The sequence below is a fragment of the Hyperolius riggenbachi genome, chromosome 9, assembly GCF_040937935.1.
Source record: "Hyperolius riggenbachi isolate aHypRig1 chromosome 9, aHypRig1.pri, whole genome shotgun sequence".
Classification (NCBI taxonomy): Eukaryota; Metazoa; Chordata; class Amphibia; order Anura; family Hyperoliidae; genus Hyperolius; species Hyperolius riggenbachi.
Window position 1 is genome coordinate 59,052,041 of NC_090654.1, and position 19,968 is coordinate 59,072,008.

The 19,968-nt window shown below is 44.2% G+C and overlaps 2 protein-coding genes across 8 annotated transcripts in view; one reads left to right on the forward strand and one right to left on the reverse strand.

Moving 5' to 3' along the window:
• LOC137532413 (galectin-1-like) overlaps nucleotides 1-18,693 on the forward strand; it is a 29,894-nt gene extending 11,201 nt beyond the window's left edge. Inside the window, exons 2-4 of the mRNA XM_068252885.1 lie at nucleotides 2,500-2,579; nucleotides 6,689-6,860; nucleotides 17,995-18,693. Coding sequence (XP_068108986.1) covers nucleotides 2,500-2,579; nucleotides 6,689-6,860; nucleotides 17,995-18,138 — 396 coding nt within the window. The 3' untranslated portion in view covers nucleotides 18,139-18,693. The remainder of the gene's footprint in view (nucleotides 1-2,499; nucleotides 2,580-6,688; nucleotides 6,861-17,994) is intronic.
• The window catches only part of LOC137532412 (galectin-1-like), a 164,052-nt gene that overhangs the window by 127,462 nt on the left and 16,622 nt on the right, over nucleotides 1-19,968 (reverse strand). The window contains exon 1 of one of the 7 annotated variants that reach the window (XM_068252880.1): nucleotides 19,615-19,742. The exons of 5 other annotated variants lie outside the window; for them this stretch is intronic. In XM_068252880.1, the coding sequence (XP_068108981.1) occupies nucleotides 19,615-19,656 (42 nt within the window). In that variant the 5' untranslated portion in view covers nucleotides 19,657-19,742. Of the gene's footprint in view, nucleotides 1-16,887; nucleotides 16,978-19,614; nucleotides 19,743-19,968 lie in introns of those variants that run through there. One more of the 7 variants, XR_011023920.1, reaches the window with a different exon arrangement.

Sequence of the window (19,968 nt, forward strand, 5' to 3'; positions counted from 1 at the left end):
ATGACATCCCATTCTTCCATTTATAGTCACACTGCAGTACTGAGTCCTACATCACTCTCTGTATTCCAAAGGTTATATTCATTTTTACATTCTCTTCTACAAGGTGCAGTTATCATTGCCCTAATTCATGAAAAAAGCAGCGTATTCATAAAGCTGCACAGAAATTTAAAAAGATGAGGGTTTATAACACGAGCTGCTACTGCATTGGACCTTCATTGTAGAACAGAACCACCACCTAGTTAGCTATAGTTATGCAAGTCTATGGTGCTGCAAAAGCACAAGTCTGTTCTATGTCTTCCAGGGGTCTCCTATAGCATGATTGACTCGCTAGCAGATGGTCACAGAAACTAGTTGCTAATCATAGCAAATGCATTTGACTGGTCCAGTTTCAGTCTTCATATAAATTGCAACAAAATTTGCATATAAGCGGACGGAAAACCCAGCATTTCTTCTTTGCTCTAAAATTTTTTTTACAGCATATTATATACTACCACCATTTTTTTTTTACTAGAACAGCATTCAATTAGTTAAACACAGGTCATGAAAGTTCAGTGCAGAGAAAGCTGGAAGCATCTGAAGTGTAGATAATGATATCTTGTGTTTATTTATTTGTATCAAGTGAGGAATGTGACACATTCTCTGACTGTGCAGAAGCTCCTGAACACAGAGAGACACTGAAAGCATTTCTGTCTTCAATACAAACATGAATAAAACCAGTTATGAATAAAATGCAAAGGCAGCTCTCAAAGCAAAAAACTGTACTTTTGGGAACTTGTAATTTCTAAATGAATAATAATACGTATGCACAAATGCAAATATGATAACCGTATGGCATATAAAAAGTAGGAAATCATGATTTTATTGAATATTATGTCAGGGTTTTATACCGCTTTAAGTCATGTTCACATCTCATTCACCTCTAGTCACTACCGCTAGGGCAGTGATCTGCAAACTTGGCTCTCCAGCTGTTAAGGAACTACAAGTTCCACAATGCATTTGCCTTTATGAATCATGACTTTGGATGTCAGACTTCCGCAATGCATTGTGGGACTTAAGCCTCATCTACACGCGTAGATGAGGCTGCGATCCGGCGGCTCGATTAGCCGCCGGATCGCCTCTTCCGCGTACCCGCGCGTGCCCGTCGCGTCCCCGCTCGCCGCGCGTGTGCCGCATACGATTCCCCGCTCGCCCCCGCCGGCGCCGCTTATCTTCCGCTCGATTCCCTGCCATTGTCCCCTCGCGGGGAGCGAGCAGGGAATCGGCGGTGCGGAGATCCGTCCTGTCGGATCTTATCAATCGAGCCGCATCAGCGGCTCGATTGATAAGGAGCATCGTGGCCGCATCTACTCGTGTAGATGCGGCTTTCAAGCAGAGTTTGCAGATCACTGCACTAGGGCCAACTGGTGTGAGTGCCTCTATGCTCCTGAGTGGCGCTCACACCAGATGACCTGAACTGTAAAAGTATATCTGTAGATTTGCCTTCCAATTGACCATTCCATTCCATAATTACTACTGAATGCAAAAGCATGCCCGATCGACGATGCAACCAATTTCCTGCTGAAATTTGTTGCATGTATCGATCAGACATACTGGAAAATCACGGGCTGACATGCTCGATTGGGTGTGCAGCGGAAAAAATGGCATGGAATAGTCGCAAATGACGAACAGGATGGAAACCCCCAGCCGATGCCTTCACCAGTGTATATGTTTGTTTTCATAAACCATGTTTTCCCTCCGGAATTTATCATTTATAGTTATAATGTCCCGCATTAAAAACTAGATTGAAATATAAAATATCTAAAAAAAAACACCTCATTTTTAAGAGAAGGAGGATAGATACAATTGTTTATCTCATCAGTTTATTTTCACATCGGATGTACTTTAAAGAGAAACTCTGACCAAGAATTGAACTTTATCCCAATCAGTAGCTGATACCCCCTTTTACATGAGAAATCTATTCCTTTTCACAAACAGACCATCGGGGGGCGCTGTATGGCTGATATTGTGGTGAAACCCCTCCCACAAGAAACTCTGAGGACTGTGGTACTCCTGGCAGTTTCCTGTCTGTGAACCCTGTTGCATTGTGGGAAATAGCTGTTTACAGCTGTTTCCAACTGCCAAAAAAGCAAGCAGCAGATGTATCACCTACCAGCAATAAAAATGTCACCACGTGATAAATGTCAGAATGTAAATCAGGGATTTAAAAGATTTTACAATGGGCAAACACTGACTAAATCATCTATACATAATTATTGTAAAAATGAAGCACTTTTTTTTATTACATTATTTTCACTGGAGTTCCTCTTTAAGTTAACCAATAAATGTTATCCTGATACATAACTTCCTGCTTAGACTAGACTGTATGGAAATAAGATTAGTTGCCAATTATCAAGACCTTTATAAGCTTACTAAAATAAAGATTGTCCAAGCCTCACTGCTGTGCTGAATCCTAATAAATAGCATACAGGTGTAATAGTTCTCACCCTCTCTCTTCTCCAGGGTGTGGTCCTGCACAATCTCCACCTGAAACCCAACCAGTGTGTGGAAGTGAAGGGGTTCATTCCTGGGGACTCTAAAGGGTATGTTATGTCTGAGCTAAGGCTGTGTATGCCACACTTCTATACAGGTTACACTATAATATCACTTCTGCAGCGGGCTCCTCAGGGGCATAACTAGAAATCATTGGGCCCTCCTGCAGAACTTTGGATGCCCCCTGATTTCTGCACAGGTAAACTGAGAACCAATGTCATTTAGTTGGCTAGTACACACTTGAATGTGTTTTCCCCATGCAGATAAAAACAGACAGCAGTGAAGCACTGAACATATTTTCTCTATTACTTACATTAGCTTCTGTGATAAAATGTGTATGTTTTAACACATACAGACACACATGGTATGCAGAAAACTGACAGACCAGTGTGCTCCCAACCACAGCTTCTTATTACACTTACTCTGTCCTCCTCTGATGGACATCACTACAGTACACAGCACTTGGGTAGGGGGTGAAGAGGCTGGGGGCAGGGTGCTGTACACAAGACCCTGCTGCATACTGAATAGGGACTGTCTACAAATCTTTGTCTGTAAAACTTTGTATGATTCCTTATCAGTGGCTCTCCCTCTCTTTCTCAGGTTCCCTTTAAGTCTTTTGCAGAAATCTTTCTTCTTACATTACACAAGAGGTTCAACACAGTTCGACCTACTTTCATTAGCTAAAACCTCTTGTGGTTTTATTTCCAGCATCTGACTGACAAGAACCATGTGACAGTATTGTGACTCACACACACCCTGTCAGTATTGAGTTTGGGCCCTGGGCACACTGCCAGGCTGGGAGGGGAAACAGACAGCTGGCATTCCATACTGGGGAATAGGGAATGTGTATCTGTGCAGTGTCTGGTATGATAGATGTGAAAAGCTTTCCTGAGCTGGATTCACTGCACACCAAAACTACTTCTATGTCTCCACAAAGAGGAATGTGACACAGAAACGCACACAACTGTCACACATGAAGGTGATAGCGGTGACAGAATTGCTCCTGTGAGCCACACAGTAGAGAATTGTCAGAGGTTAGGGTGCTGATGATGACAGAAGCTGTTTCCATGTGACACACTCAGGAGGAGAGTGACACAGGGCAGAACTGTCACAGATGAGGATGATGAATGTGACAATTGTTCCTGTGCATCACACTCAGAAAACAGTGACAGAGCACATAACTGTCTCGTATGTGTGACAGGGCTGGGCCAAGGTAGAGGCTAGGGGGGCACCAGCCTGTAGGTGCACTGCCCTGAGGGTGCCCTTGTGCCCCCTCCACCCCCCCTCCCTCCCCCCCCCCCCCCCCCCAGCGCCCTTTATTGTCATGGCTTATTATATCTCACTAGAGGGAGATGAGAGGAGATGCTACAAGCCTGTGACATGGGGAGTGGTGATACCTAATACTGGGGGCTCTAATACAGAAGCTTGTCATGTGCCTCAAAGTCAGAGGAGAGCGACACAGCACAGAACTGTCACAGATGAGGGTGATGACAATGACCGAAGCTTGTCATGTGCCTCACACTTATAGGAGAGGGACACAGCACAGAACTGTCACAGATGAGGGTGATATGACAGAACCTTTTGATGCACCTCACAGTCAGAGGAGAGTGACACAGCACAGAACTACAGAGTAACCAAGCAGCTCAGCAGTGGAGCATTGTGGGTAACCACAAATGTTCACTTTTAGCTGAGTTATTGCAAATTTCCTTCTGTTTTAACAAAGCAAATTTCACCAAACAGCACAGAACTGTCACAGATTAGGCTAATGACAATGACAGAAGCTTTTCACATGCCTCAGACTCATATAAGCGGGACACAGCACAGAACTGTCACAGATGAGGGTGATGACAATGACAGAAGCTTTTCATGTGCCTCACACTCATAGGAGAGGGACACAGCACTGAACTGTCACAGATGAGGGTGATGACAATGACAGAAGCTTGTCATGTGCCTCAGACTCAGAGGAGAGTGTCACAGCACAGAACTGTCACAGATGAGGGTGATGACAATGACAGAAGCTTTTCACATGCCTCAGACTCAGAGGAGAGTGTCACAGCACAGAACTGTCACAGATGAGGGTGATGACAATGACAGAAGCTTTTCACATGCCTCAGACTCAGAGGAGAGTGTCACAGCACAGAACTGTCACAGATGAGGGTGATGACAATGACAGAAGCTTGTCATGTGCCTCAGACTCAGAGGAGAGTGACACAGCACAGAACTGTCACAGATGAGGGTGATGACAATGACAGAAGCTTGTCATGTGCCTCAGACTCAGAGGAGAGTGAAACAGCACAGAACTGTCACAGATGAGGGTGATGACAATGACAGAAGCTTGTCATGTGCCTCAGACTTATAGGAGAGGGACACAGCACAGAACTGTCGCAGATGAGGGTGATATGACAGAACCTTTTGATGCACCTCACAGTCAGAGGAGAGTGACACAGCACAGAACTGTCACAGATGAGGGTGATGACAATGACCGAAGCTTGTCATGTGCCTCACACTTATAGGAGAGGGACACAGCACAGAACTGTCACAGATGAGGGTGATATGACAGAACCTTTTGATGCACCTCACAGTCAGAGGAGAGTGACACAGCACAGAACTACAGAGTAACCAAGCAGCTCAGCAGTGGAGCATTGTGGGTAACCACAAATGTTCACTTTTAGCTGAGTTATTGCAAATTTCCTTCTGTTTTAACAAAGCAAATTTCACCAAACAGCACAGAACTGTCACAGATTAGGCTAATGACAATGACAGAAGCTTTTCACATGCCTCAGACTCATATAAGCGGGACACAGCACAGAACTGTCACAGATGAGGGTGATGACAATGACAGAAGCTTTTCATGTGCCTCACACTCATAGGAGAGGGACACAGCACTGAACTGTCACAGATGAGGGTGATGACAATGACAGAAGCTTGTCATGTGCCTCAGACTCAGAGGAGAGTGTCACAGCACAGAACTGTCACAGATGAGGGTGATGACAATGACAGAAGCTTTTCACATGCCTCAGACTCAGAGGAGAGTGTCACAGCACAGAACTGTCACAGATGAGGGTGATGACAATGACAGAAGCTTTTCACATGCCTCAGACTCAGAGGAGAGTGTCACAGCACAGAACTGTCACAGATGAGGGTGATGACAATGACAGAAGCTTGTCATGTGCCTCAGACTCAGAGGAGAGTGACACAGCACAGAACTGTCACAGATGAGGGTGATGACAATGACAGAAGCTTGTCATGTGCCTCAGACTCAGAGGAGAGTGAAACAGCACAGAACTGTCACAGATGAGGGTGATGACAATGACAGAAGCTTGTCATGTGCCTCAGACTCAGAGGAGAGTGTCACAGCACAGAACTGTCACAGATGAGGGTGATGACAATGACAGAAGCTTGTCATGTGCCTCAGAGGAGAGTGTCACAGCACAGAACTGTCATAGATGATGGTGATGACAACGACAGAAGCTTGTCATATGCCTCAGACTCAGAGGAGAGTGAAACAGCACAGAACTGTCACAGATGAGGGTGATGACAATGACAGAAGCTTGTCATGTGCCTCAGACTCAGAGGAGAGTGTCACAGCACAGAACTGTCACAGATGAGGGTGATGACAATGACAGAAGCTTGTCATGTGCCTCAGACTCAGAGGAGAGTGTCACAGCACAGAACTGTCACAGATGAGGGTGATGACAATGACAGAAGCTTGTCATGTGCCTCAGACTCAGAGGAGAGTGTCACAGCACAGAACTGTCACAGATGAGGGTGATGACAATGACAGAAGCTTTTCACATGCCTCAGACTCAGAGGAGAGTGTCACAGCACAGAACTGTCACAGATGAGGGTGATGACAATGACAGAAGCTTGTCATGTGCCTCAGACTCAGAGGAGAGTGACAAAGTACAGAACTATCACACCCGAGCATGATAATGGTTATGAATACTATTCCTGTGCCTCACACAGTGGAATATTTTATTTACAATTTTGATGATGATAGTTTTGTTTTGTTATCAATGTACTGACATATAATACTTATATAACTGGAATTTGTAACATGTGAGGCATAACAGCTTTTATATGCCACATAAGGGGGGATGGGTAGAGAATGTATATAACGACAGACTTATTACAGCTATTGCTGATTGTGTATTTTCAGTTTTGCCGTAAACTTGGGAAAAGATTGTGACAACTTCGCACTACATTTTAATGCTCGATTTGACCAACATGGAGACACCAACAAAATAGTCTGCAATTCCAAGGAGGCCAACGCTTGGGGCGCAGAACAGAGGGAAGATGACTTCCCCTTCCAGCAGGGGGCAGAGACCACGGTAAGTTCACATGCTGGATGAAGCAGTAAAGACTTTGCATAATAAAAGCAGGACAATACGGCTTTATTGCAAAAAATTCTCACTGAAGTTGCTGCATGCTTCATGACTACATGACAAATGACTGCTGCCTCACTAACCTTTTAGCCTTCCTTTTCTTGGTTTTATATGATGAAGTTTGCAAACTTTTGTCACCTAGTAGAAGACCATTAAAAAACAAATCCAGGTTTGCTCGGAAACAAGTTCTTCTCGCTAAGGATTCATTGATTCACACGCACAATCACTGTCGCCTGTGGTGATCAGGACTTGATCTCTCTGGCGAACTTTCAAGGCAGAGTGCTGTGCAGACACATCACTAGCCTATAGTTCTGTTGCTATGGAGGGAAGAGGAGGGGCAATGGCATGGGAAACAGAGAATCGGCTTGGGATAAGGAAAGGAGCAATGAACTCGGCTGAGATGACCTGCCTTGAATGATATACCAGTATCTGGGCACCCTGGTTTGGGTAGTTAATGATAAGGGCTGTGGCTGGTAAAATGCTAAAGGCTTGTACACGCAAGCAACTTTTCCGTCCAACTATCATTCCATCTTGATGTTTTCGACAATAGTTTGGCATGTGTATGGGCAGCAAACGCCTAGACGACCAACTGGTAACAGGCAGTTTGCCTGATCAAACCGGCGGATCAACCGCCAGGTTGGCCACATGTGTACAAGTCATTTGAATGACTTGTTGTTCTCTGAATGCAGATATGGTGCCATGGAAAATGTAAATTAGTTAGTTGTTAAGTTGGTCAGCGCATGTGTACGTATTTGTCATACAAACAACAAGTTGTGCAACTCTGGTAAACAATTGGAGATGTCGCGCCTCTCCTAAAGCTGCTAATACTGATCGAGGTGATCCCAATACCTTGAAAATTAGTAGTACATAAAAAATCAGATAGCGCTACTGATAACCTAATGAACAAAAAATCCTGGAAACACTTGTAGTTGTCCTAAATATGATATTTATATATAAAACGCAATGCAGCTTTAATAAAATTAAATTGATGATTAAAAACAATGGATAGCAATAACGAATCAGTATAGATCCTAGTCTTTGTGATCACAAACTCTGATTAATCTCCCAATGAGGGTATGACAGGATATTAAGGTGCTTGCTAATGGTGCAGCCTAAAATCCAATCTAATGCTGGAATCAAAAAAAGCTTTGGGTTAGGGTATGGCAGTTAGGTGCTCCTTGATGTAATTGCATTTAAGCAACTTGTGTAGTTCCTGTGGGAAAAGATCCTGGATAAGTCACAGCAGAGGCAATGGGGTCCTCTTCACTAAGCTTAGCGTGGTGGTGAATCCTTAAAACACTATGACACTTTGTTTGCATATAGCGTACTCACGAACTTCACATGATCAGAGGCAGAGTCCATGCAGTGTGCAGAGATCTTCAGAAGGAGCCGCTCGATCTCACTGGCCCCGGCCGGCAGCGCAATGAGAGAGTCTGACCTGCTGCTAGATGTCCGAAGCAGGGTCGGGCAAGATGCCCGGCTCCAAGGAAGGGATGCGGAAGCGCTGTGCGTGGATGATGCAGCCCTCACCGCTGCGTGGTTGTTCAAAGCAGCCGCCCTCTTCCGGACTGTGTGACGTCACACGTGATGCCTGATGCTGACGTTTCGGGAGGAACGCCTCCCTTTCTCAAAGCGGGCAACCGGGGAAGCAGGGCAGGCTGTCTTTTATCCTGTATATGCACGTGGGCTGCCTTTTGATAGTAAAGTTGTCAATCAAAAGCGAACAACTCCAATTCACTGTTCAAACCATATGGTAATAAAGTATGTAGATTGTATATCCAGTTGCCCTCTCTCCTGGACATTTGTTGAATGTAATCTCCTCCCCTCCAAGATTTTATAACCTTCTCCACTGCCATAAATTTCGTTCCCTTAAAGGAACACTGGTGATGTTCTTTGTAGTGGGCTGACAGAGGGTGTTTCATATTTCCTTTAGCTATGTTTGCACAATGTTCTCCCAGCCTCTCTCTAAGTGGACGCTTAGTTCTCCCCACATACTGTCTGGAGCACGGACAGGTAAAAACATAGATGACCCCTAATGTGTCGCAGTTCATCACTCCATTTATGCAGAATGTTTCCTTATTAGATGTTGATGTCACTTGCCTCATTTTCTCCACAGGTAGACCATTTTCCCTACAGGCTCTGCAAAAGCCGCATTTTCTAAAATATCCCTCCTGTTTCCCCCCCTGACTCTGTTTCTTTACAGTAGGGGCTAATAAATTTCCTACGTTTCTGGATTTTCTGAAAACGATTTTTGGAGAAGCAGGTAAAATAGAGGTGAGGACAGGGTCTTCTCTTAATAGCTTCCAATGTCTATCAATAATGTTCCTCACCTTCTTCGCCTGTACTGAGTAGTTCATAATCAGACCTAACTGTTGATTATTTGGTATAGTAGGGTGGGTCTTTTCCTCCAGCAGAGTCTCCCTGTCTGTAATTCTTGCTGTTTCTTTTGCCATTGCCACCAGCTCTTTTGGATAGCCCTTCTGCTGAAACCTGGTTTGTAAAGTATTGGCTTCCCTCTCGTAGTCTGTAAGATTGGAACAGTTCCTACGAAGCCTGATGAATTGTCCCTTGGGTATGTTGGTAAGCCACTTTATATGATGACAACTATCAATGTTAATATAACTATTAGTGTCGACAGGTTTTAGAAAGGTTCTAGTGAGGATCCTCTGGTTCTCTGGAAACACTGTAAGGTCCAGATAGTTGACACTCTCTCTACTGAACTCCCCAGTGAATTTCAGGCCATAATCGTTAACATTTATCCATTTTAGAAACTCCTCCAGATTCTCCCTAGTGCCCCTCCATATGAAGAAGGCGTCGTCAATAAACCTCCTCCAGAGCACCAGGGCGGCTCCGGGGCCCATGGGACCACTAAGGATAAATCGTTCCCAGTGGGCCATATAAAGGTTAGCGAAGGCCGGTGCAAACCGGGTCCCCATCGCCGTCCCGGTGCCCTGGAGGAAGAACTCGTCGCCATATTTAAAATAATTGTGCTTCAATATGAAGACAATGCTCTGTAGAATAAACTGTACCTGTTCACTTTCAAGGGTACCGTCCTCCTCCAGAAAAAACTGGACTGCCTCCACCCCCTTGGTGTGGGGTATCACTGTATAAAGTGAGGCTACATCTAATGTGCATAGCCAGTAGTCTTCCGCCCATTCATGTTCTGACAATACTTTCAGAAAGTGTCTAGTGTCTTTAATGTAGGAAGGGGTGGACTTGACTACTTTTTGCAAGTACTGGTCTACATACTTCGACAAATTCGACGTCATGGACCCAATACCCGATATTATGGGTCTTCCTGGAGGGTTATTCAATGTCTTATGAATCTTGGGTAGGTGGTAGTACATTGGTAGTCTTGGCTTGTCAATATAAAGGAAAGCGTATTCCTCCTCATCTATAATTCCTTTCTGTTTACCCTCCTTTAAAAGGTTCTCAAGTCTCTTAAGAAATTTGAATGTTGGATCTAACTTAAGGACCTGATAGGTCCCTTCATCATGGAGTTGACGTAACGCTTCCTCATGATAATGTTCCCAACTTTGGATTACAACCCCCCCTCCCTTATCAGCTGGGCGGATGATGATGGAGTCATCATTCTGCAGTACTTTGAGGGCCCTTCTTTCCCCCGGCATCAGATTGTCTATGAAGCGGTTTGTCAATTTGTTTAGGTCCTCCAGTACTAATGTTTCAAATGTGTTCATCTGCTTACTGGCTTCATGTGCTGGGTAGAATTTAGACTTGTTCCTCAGCCCAGAATGTACAAATTTATCCAACTCTTTACTGGATGCCTCCTTGACCCCACCATTCTTAGCAAAGTACTTCTTCAGGCATACATTTCTCATGAATTTTTTGACACTAATAAAAGCATCAAACTTGTTAAGCTTGCTGGATGGGGCAAATTTCATACCCTTAGCCAATAGGTTAAGCTCAGTCCTAGAGATCAATCTGTGGCTAAGGTTGAATACTCCCTCTTCCCCTATGGTGGCTGGCTCTACATGTTCTTCCTTGTTCTGACAGGTCTTTTTAGAGAGTCCCCTCCCCCTCCTTCCTCGCCTCCTACCCTCAACTTTGCGTTTCTGTCTAGATATTGATCTATCCTGTGTTGCTGACGTGTTTTGTCTGGTGGCCCTCTTATTGCTTTCTGGTGTTTGGTGAGGCTCCTTGTTTCCCGCTGAAAATTTGGAGCCCCAAATCTTAGAGTGGTGCGATGATCTAAAAAATGCACATTATTTTTGGGATTAGCTCCCAGTGCTTCAAATCTGTTATATGTAGAGATTCCCACCTCGTTTCTGTTGATGTTTCCCTCTTCCTCCTGCGTCTGACTTTTAACTGCAGGCCTATCTTCCTCTAAACTGCTATTCTCCGCCTGATTGTTCATGGGAACTCTCGTTTCCTCAGTGGGGTTCATATTCTTGTTACCTTGACCCTATTTATCTCAGCTGACCTCTCTGGCGTTGGTTGAGTGGTCACTGGAACAGTGCCACTAACAACTTCTGATTCCCCTAGCTCGTTTAAGGGTTCTATATGCATTACTTGCCCATTAAGGATATCGTTCTGAATTCCTTGCGTGCTGTTGGTGGGTGTCTGTATACTCAATGGGCCGGGTTCCTCATCTACTACACTAGCACTGCCTGTAGCTACCTCCTGTAATCCTTCACCTTCAACATTGGCTGTCTTTACCTCATTAGAAAAATTCTCCTCTACTGATACCTCCTCCCACTCCCAAGCTCCCTCTGGGCCCACCTGTGGGTGTTTAGCTAATTGCCTTTCTTCCCCATACAATCCATCCCTCTCAAATTTCTTCTTTTTCCTTTGTATGATCTCTCCTTCCATAGTGGTTAACCTAACCTGTATACTGGATTCCAAATGCTTAAAAAAGTCATTATCTCTGTAGGGTTCTATTTTCTTATAGACCTGTCTGATCTCTTCCCCTGTTTGTAAAAGTTGTATCTTCCTCAACTCAAGGATGAACTCCATGACCTGTAAAGAAAAACCCTTGAACATCCGATCCCATTTGAATTGAGCTTCTTCAGATTGTAAGTCAAAAGAGAGTACTTTCTTAACCTCCAAACCCGGTGGAACTGTGTCGTGTAGATAATATCTTTCCAATGTATACACCTCCCATAGGTTTTTTGTTTCTTGTGTGAGCATCTTTTCTAAATTTCTGCAATGTGACTTGATCACATTCTTTTCGAATAACGTGGCCCCCTGATTGGAGTCCTGGCAGAAGAATTTCTCCAACCTGCCTAGACGATCTTCCCTGTATTGCCATAAATTGGCACTGGCTGGAATAACAATGGCCATTGGGGCGGCAGACATAACCTGGGATAAGGAAGGCTGTAGTCTGGTAAACAATTGGAGATGTCGCGCCTCTCCTAAAGCTGCTAATACTGATCGAGGTGATCCCAATACCTTGAAAATTAGTAGTACATAAAAAATCAGATAGCGCTACTGATAACCTAATGAACAAAAAATCCTGGAAACACTTGTAGTTGTCCTAAATATGATATTTATATATAAAACGCAATGCAGCTTTAATAAAATTAAATTGATGATTAAAAACAATGGATAGCAATAACGAATCAGTATAGATCCTAGTCTTTGTGATCACAAACTCTGATTAATCTCCCAATGAGGGTATGACAGGATATTAAGGTGCTTGCTAATGGTGCAGCCTAAAATCCAATCTAATGCTGGAATCAAAAAAAGCTTTGGGTTAGGGTATGGCAGTTAGGTGCTCCTTGATGTAATTGCATTTAAGCAACTTGTGTAGTTCCTGTGGGAAAAGATCCTGGATAAGTCACAGCAGAGGCAATGGGGTCCTCTTCACTAAGCTTAGCGTGGTGGTGAATCCTTAAAACACTATGACACTTGGTTTGCATATAGCGTACTCACGAACTTCACAGTTGTTAAGTTGGTCAGCGCATGTGTACGTATTTGTCATACAAACAACAAGTTGTGCAACTCGTCATGTTGGACAGTTGGTCGTGCATTAATTTGGACGTCTGTACACACCTTGAGTAGTATACCTGTTTGGGACAGAGATAGCTAGGCAGCCTGGATGAGACTGGTAAATAGACAGCTTAGTTTGGACATTTGTATATCGAGGGCTCTGCCTCTGGCTAGAATTATGACAGGCAGGGTCTCTGAAAGGTAAAGTAGATAAATGTGGCCTTGGATGAGACAGTGGTAGATAGGGGGCCTGCATAAAATAGTGGTGGACAGAAAATCTGTCTAGATCAGTAATAAGGCCCATACACATCCTAGATGGGATGTCGCCAGATGGGGATCGGGAGCCGATCCCTTGAGTGGCATCGCTGGACTGAGGCTGTTGGTGGTGGTCAGTGGGTAATAGAGGAAGAAAGCATTATGGTAGTCTTGAAATTATGGAATAAGAGGTGCCATTGTTTCTGGGTGATGGACAAGAGAAGCATCATGGTAATCTCTGGATTACAGATAAGGAGCAGGAGAATCACATGTGCTATTGTTATTTTTGGGTTGATTTACTAAGATTGTCAGAGAAAATTGGACTCAATGACCCAGCAAACCTGGTATGGATGTTTTAAGTCTTGCCTGCTATTAGGTGGCAGTTCCAGTGAGTCAGCACCATCTTAGTAAATATAGCTCTTTTTATTTCATATCAAAAATGAAAAAGACAGCATGGTGTAATAGCATAAACAGAGACAGCTCCGCTGTTTCGGGTCATCCACCCTTTTTCAAGCTGCAAAGCATAACATCCACCTGTATACATTCACCTATCACTTGCTTATATAATGAGCTCTTACCACTTCCTGACGACCAGGTGATCAGCGGCCGACCAACCAGGAGCCTGCAAATCCCGGCGGACCTGATGGGGGAACTTCCAGGTATAACATGTAAATCCAGACAGAACATCCACACCCCTTGGGAAAATCAACTTAAAAGACACCCAGAAAGGCGGTGTAACTTACACATGGAAGTTCCCCATCAGGTCCGCCGGGATTTGCAGGCTCCTGGTTGGTCGGCCGCTGATCACCTGGTCGTCAGGAAGTGGTAAGAGCTCATTATATAAGCAAGTGATAGGTGAATGCATACAGGTGGATGTTATGCTTTGCAGCTTGAAAAAGGGTGGATGACCCGAAACAGCGGAGATGTCGCTGTTTATGCTATTACATCATGCTGTCTTTTTCATTTTTAATATGAATTAAAAAGAGCTATTTTTAGTAAGACGGTGCTGACTCACTGTAACTTTCACTTTGACGGACACCTGCGAGTGCACAGGTGACTAGAGTCATAGCACGTCATTTTTGAAAAAACTTTTTTCCTCCATTGGTGCTTGCCATACACTGAGCTGCTATTAGGTGGCAAACATTTGCTAACTTTGCCAGGGTCACATCACACCCCACTCAGGATTACTGTATTGTGATGACTGATTAGTGAATTAATGTTTGTACTGTTGCAGGTGCATCCAGGCATGTACAGCTATTTTTAACGTATCAAGGACATCCTGGAGTTATTTAAAAACATTCTTGCCACAGCAGCAAGCATGTGAATTTAACACCACACATGCTATCTAAGGTTTACCCCCCTGGCGGTATGAAAAATTCCGCCAGGGGGCAGCGCAGCAGTTTTTTTTTATTTATTTATTTTTAAAATCATGTAGCGAGCCCAGGGCTCGCTACATGATAGCCGCTGCTCAGCGGCATCCCCCCGCCCGCTTCGATCGCCTTCGGCGATCTCAGATCAGGAAATCCCGTTCAAAGAACGGGATTTCCTGGAGGGCTTCCCCCGTCGCCATGGCGACGGGACGGGATGACGTCAGCGACGTCGGGACGTCAACGGGAGTCCCGATCCACCCCTCGGCGCTGCCTGGCACTGATTGGCCAGGCAGCGCACGGGGTCTGGGGGGGGGGGGGGCGCGCCACAACGGATGGCGGCGATCGGTGTGCTGGCGCAGCTAGCAAAGCAAAAAAAAATTATGTAAATCGGCCCAGCAGGGCCTGAGCGGCACCCTCCGGCGGCTTACCCCGTCTCACACACGGGGTTACCGCTAAGGAGGTTAATTAACCTCCCTGGCGGTTTGATTATTTCCAGATTTTAGGGTCTAAAAGCAGTGCAATTTTTAGCATGCCTTTAGACCCTAAAATCATGAAAAAAAATCACACTGCAGAGAGATCTGCGGCAGCCCAGCATTTATTCATCTCCCTGGGATTCAGCACTGCAGTTCTCCCTCCGTACTCCAGGTGGTGCGGTAACCTATGCCTATAGTGAGATCGTTGTCTGTCGTCATGACGACAGACGGCAATCTCACCACAGGGATGCAGAGCCTCCAATAAAAGGAAGGAGAATTGCTGCCGGTGTCTGGATCTCGGGGAAGGTGAGTTTAAACGCCTGCTACACTCTATGCTCTGCACAAGCCTCCCAGCGGCCACTTCAAGTCAGATTTGGGATTACGGCTCCTGGTTGCTTTTTTCCACCCCGAGTCTGACTCATGGATTCCGCCAGTGAGATTAACATAGTATCAGCAGCCCCTACTAGATCTCACAGATCCGTTGCAGACTGACAAGGGTGAATGGCTCCTATGTATTAAATAGGAGCCATCAATGTCAATTTTGCAATGAGCGGAGAACGGACAAAAAATGTCCGTTCTCAGCTCCGGTGGGAACACAGCCTCAAACACAGCACTTCCTTCTTCAGTGGAAAGCTTGTTACCATCGGAAGTGGTGATAACATTATCTTTTGTTTACATTCCTTTGTCAGCTACAATAAGTAAACATTAGCAGCAGTGCTGAAACTGAACTGCACACAGTAGAAGCAGAAAGAGCTGAGAAGTGATCACTAGATAGATTTTAATATATACAGTAAATATAGAAGCTATGCAATAAAATGCAATGGCAGCTTTCAGAGCAGATAAACTGTACTTTGGGAATTTGTAAACAAACGATATTATTTGTGCACGAAAGCAAATATGGTAACTGTATGGGAAATAAAAAGTAGGAAAACATTTTTATTGAATGTTATATCCCACTTTAAATATCATTATTTGATGCTGTCTCCTTTAGTTTTACTTACTTCCTACGCTCTCCTTACTCATCCCAATGTGGTTCGAGCTTTTGCTTTGCTGATGGAGTTTAGTGCTAAAAGGTCTTGCATAAAGTATATGAAGGAGGAGAGTGACATTCTGGCAAGGTTGACACCAGGATCCTGAGGTTCCTAGGCTTCCTGGACTTGTACATGGTTGGTCAGTCTAGCAGTGGCCAATACGTCCAGTGAGTCTGTTTACTATCGGGTGTTTATGGTGGAGGTCACTATTGAAGCTGCAAGACACTGGAATATGTTTTAAAGTGAATGTTTACCGTTTTAAAAAAGAAAAAGTCAGATACTCACCTAAGGAGAGGGAAGGCTCGGTCCTAATGAGCCTTCCCTCTCCTCTCCCGGTGCCCGGTCCCGCGCAGGATGCCCCGTGGCAGTATTCGACCAGTTCGGTCAAATACTGCCACTTCCGCATGCCGAAGGGAGCTTTCGGAAGCCTTCGGGAGCACTCGGGCTCCCGAGGACGGGGCCGCTCCATACTACGCATGCGCGAGCGCCCTCTATGACGCGCGCGTACGTAGTATGGAGCGGCCCGTCTTCGGAAGCCCGAGTGCTCCCGAAGTCCCTGCGGCGGCGGACACGAACGGGGGAGCCAGCGCAGCACCGAGGGCACCGGGAGGAGAGGGAAGGCTCATTAGGACCGAGCCTTCCCTCTCCTTAGGTGAGTATCTGACTTTTTTTTTTATAGCGGTACCCATTGGCTTTAAAAAGGACTAGCAGCTTATGGAAACTGAAAGATGTGCGCTTAACATAAATGCATTGATTTTGGAAAGATTTGCCTAGGTTTGGTGATAGCGCACTCTCTGGGAACGTGCAATCTGTTTATGTCTTTGCTATAGCGCTTTGTAATATTTTAAAGATTATTAACAGTAAGAGACAAAAATTGTGGCACGTCGCTGTTTTAGCAGATAAAGTAGGTGTGACAAAGTGGGAACACTTCACCTGTCCCGATGTTTGGAATGTGCTGCGTTCAAAATGTCCTCTGTGATGTCCTCTGTGTGGCAGGGAAAGGCAGACAAGTCAAATGCAGAATTCGAGACAGGCGGGCTCTAGCACTGCGGTTTATTCCACAATGTATAACAGCAGTAGTTTACCATGTGGCATCAGGTGCTCAGACAAACCATGTCTCCTAAGGAGAGGTGAGTCAGGGCTCGTTTCCACTATTGTGGTGCGGAATCGCCTGGATTCCACCGCTGATGAAATCGCATGCGGATGCGATTCCCCATGCGTTTTTGCCGCGAATTCGCATAGTTGAGGGTATATGCGATTTTAACCATGTCACTGCCTGTGTGAATTTACATTGGTACCTATGCAAATTCGCGGCAAAAAACGCATGGGGAAATGAGCGGTATTCTACTTGTATTTCCCTATTAAATACATTGCATGCGATTCGCATGCATTCCACTCGCAGGCAAATTCTGCAGCTCTTTTGTGCATTTTTTCACTGCTGAAAAAAACGCACCTCAACAACGCTACAGTGGAAACAGGCCCATCCACTTGCATTACATGTGTGAATCCGCATGCGTTGGACGCATGCGGATTCGCGATAGTGGAAACGAGCCCTCAAGGAGAAGGGTGCGGGGGCACAAGACAGACTGTTACGGCGGCCGACCCATGTCAATCAGACGACTAGTCACATGGGGTCAGGGCCTCTCTCCTGTGATATCCAATAGTCTCTCGCTGAGAAGAATATTAGGGGCATATTCACTAAATCATAGTAAAATTGCTTAGTGCAGGCATTGCATACCAATTTTACAGGTACTTACACCAGTTGCATAGCGATCATGCAATTAGCACAACCTGTGCTACCAAGGTAACACGCATAGCTAGAGTAACGTGCTTTACGAAAGTAGTGTAATGCGCATTACTTTAACATCATGTGCAATACCTCGGGGTCTGCTAATTGCGCAGCGTGCTCTATGTAACTGCTGTAAGTACTGGTAACATTTCTGTGCGCTTTTACCACGATTGAACTAGTTACTAAAAACCCATGTCTTCTCTGTCACTCCAGGTTTGTTTCAGCTTCCAGGGGGATAACATTATCACAAGGATGTCATCAGGAGCACAATTCACATTTCCAGTACGCTTCCCAGTGGATGAGATCTCCTATGTGTCCCTGGATGGTCTACAGTTCAAGAGTCTCACAGTAGAATAAGGAAGAAACCAGCAACAACGGAGACAAGTCTTCTTCTCATCTGTCCACCTCATTCTCACTTAGCTGGCAGCCTCTAACTGGAGACCACAGTGGAAGCAGGCTTTGTACAATCCACAGATCCCCATTTTATCGTCTTCATCACAGTGCCTTCCAGATCTACTTCCCCTTATGTAGTGCCTACAGTTTTATCAGTAAATAATTGTATGCTCAGGAACCACATTTTACAGAGGCCCAAATGAATCTTCTGATGGATTGTGATGTTCATCAGCTCAAGAGTTTTGTTAAGGTTAGAATATAACCTAGAAATGAACAGGGTACATTTCCAAAAACAATCATGTGGGTTGGTGTAAATTGGAAATATCATCTTTCCAACTGAACATATCAAGTAGAATAACCCACTGTGTAGCTCTGTCTCTGTAAACTTGCTGCATGGCTCCCCCTGCTGGAAGTCTTTGAGTCCAACAAGGCACATGATGGCCAGTAGAAGGATTAATTGCTTGCACTATTAACTTGTTTTCATCATTCTGAAATAATAAAGTTTTTTGATATTTCCCATTAGCTCTCCTTATCTGTTTATCTTATACCATTAGTAACGCGCATTTCTGTAGCAACACAACTGGATCTCACCTTAACTCATTATTTTTCACTCATTCTTTGACTTAACTTGTGATGTATCTCTCTTCTTGGCCCATATGCAGTTAACTTTTTCTCTTGAGTTATCCCCTAGGTGATAATTTTCATCTTCTCTTTAAAATAACTTTTCAGCATTTTAAGATTAAAAAAGTTGAAAATTCTTTTGAGTATTCTCTTGATTGCTGGTGGCTTAACCCCCACAGTATATCTGGTGACTTCATCTTAGCTCCAGGGGCGTTCTCATTGCTGCCCATTACACAGATTAGCGAATGGGAACACAGTTACCATTTACCGATCTAAGTGCCTGTGATCAATGATCACCAGCATCGATGAGATGCCAGTGGTCATTGAGTAAAACGAAAGTAACACATACACGCATTACTTTCTCCTGTGCACACAGTTTACACAGGAAGAATAAACTGGGGGTGATATCTAGTGGCCAAATAGTGAATTGCACCCTAACACAATTATTCAAAACAAATACATAAATCTCCCATTAAAATTAACTCCCTTCCCATAGTTAGTAAAATAAAACCCTTTTATAAGAAATGTAATAAAAAAATGTGACATTTAAAAAAATACATAGTTATTTTATATTACGTATGTCATAAGGGGATATTTCAGTTATTTTTGCATATATCGGCTTGCAATTAGTGACGGACACAATAAATACACCTTTATTTCAAAATAAAATATTGTCGCCATACAGTGTACTAAGGATATATTTTAAAGAGGAACTGTTGCGAAAATCTCAAAATTTAAAACACATACAGATAAGAAGTAAATTTCTTCCAGAGTAAAATGAGCCATACATTACTTTTCACCTACGTTGCTGTCACTTACATTGACATTACCGACAGATTTTGGGTTAGTCCATCTCTTCATGGGGGATTCTCAGCATGGCCTTTATTCTTTATAAAGATATTCCCTGAAAAAGATTTTTACATTGATGCTGGCCAGCCTTCCTGCTCACCGTACACGTTTTTGGCAGTTGGACGGAGCAACTGACATTCACTAAGTGCATTTAAACATAAAAAAAAACCCTGAGAACTCCCAATGAGAAGATTGGCTTGTCCAAAATCTGTCAGTAATGTCAGATTTCTACTACTTACTGTAAGTGACAGCAACATAGGAGAAAAGGAATTTATAGCTCATTTTACTCTGGAAGTAATGTACTTCTTATTTGTATATGATTAC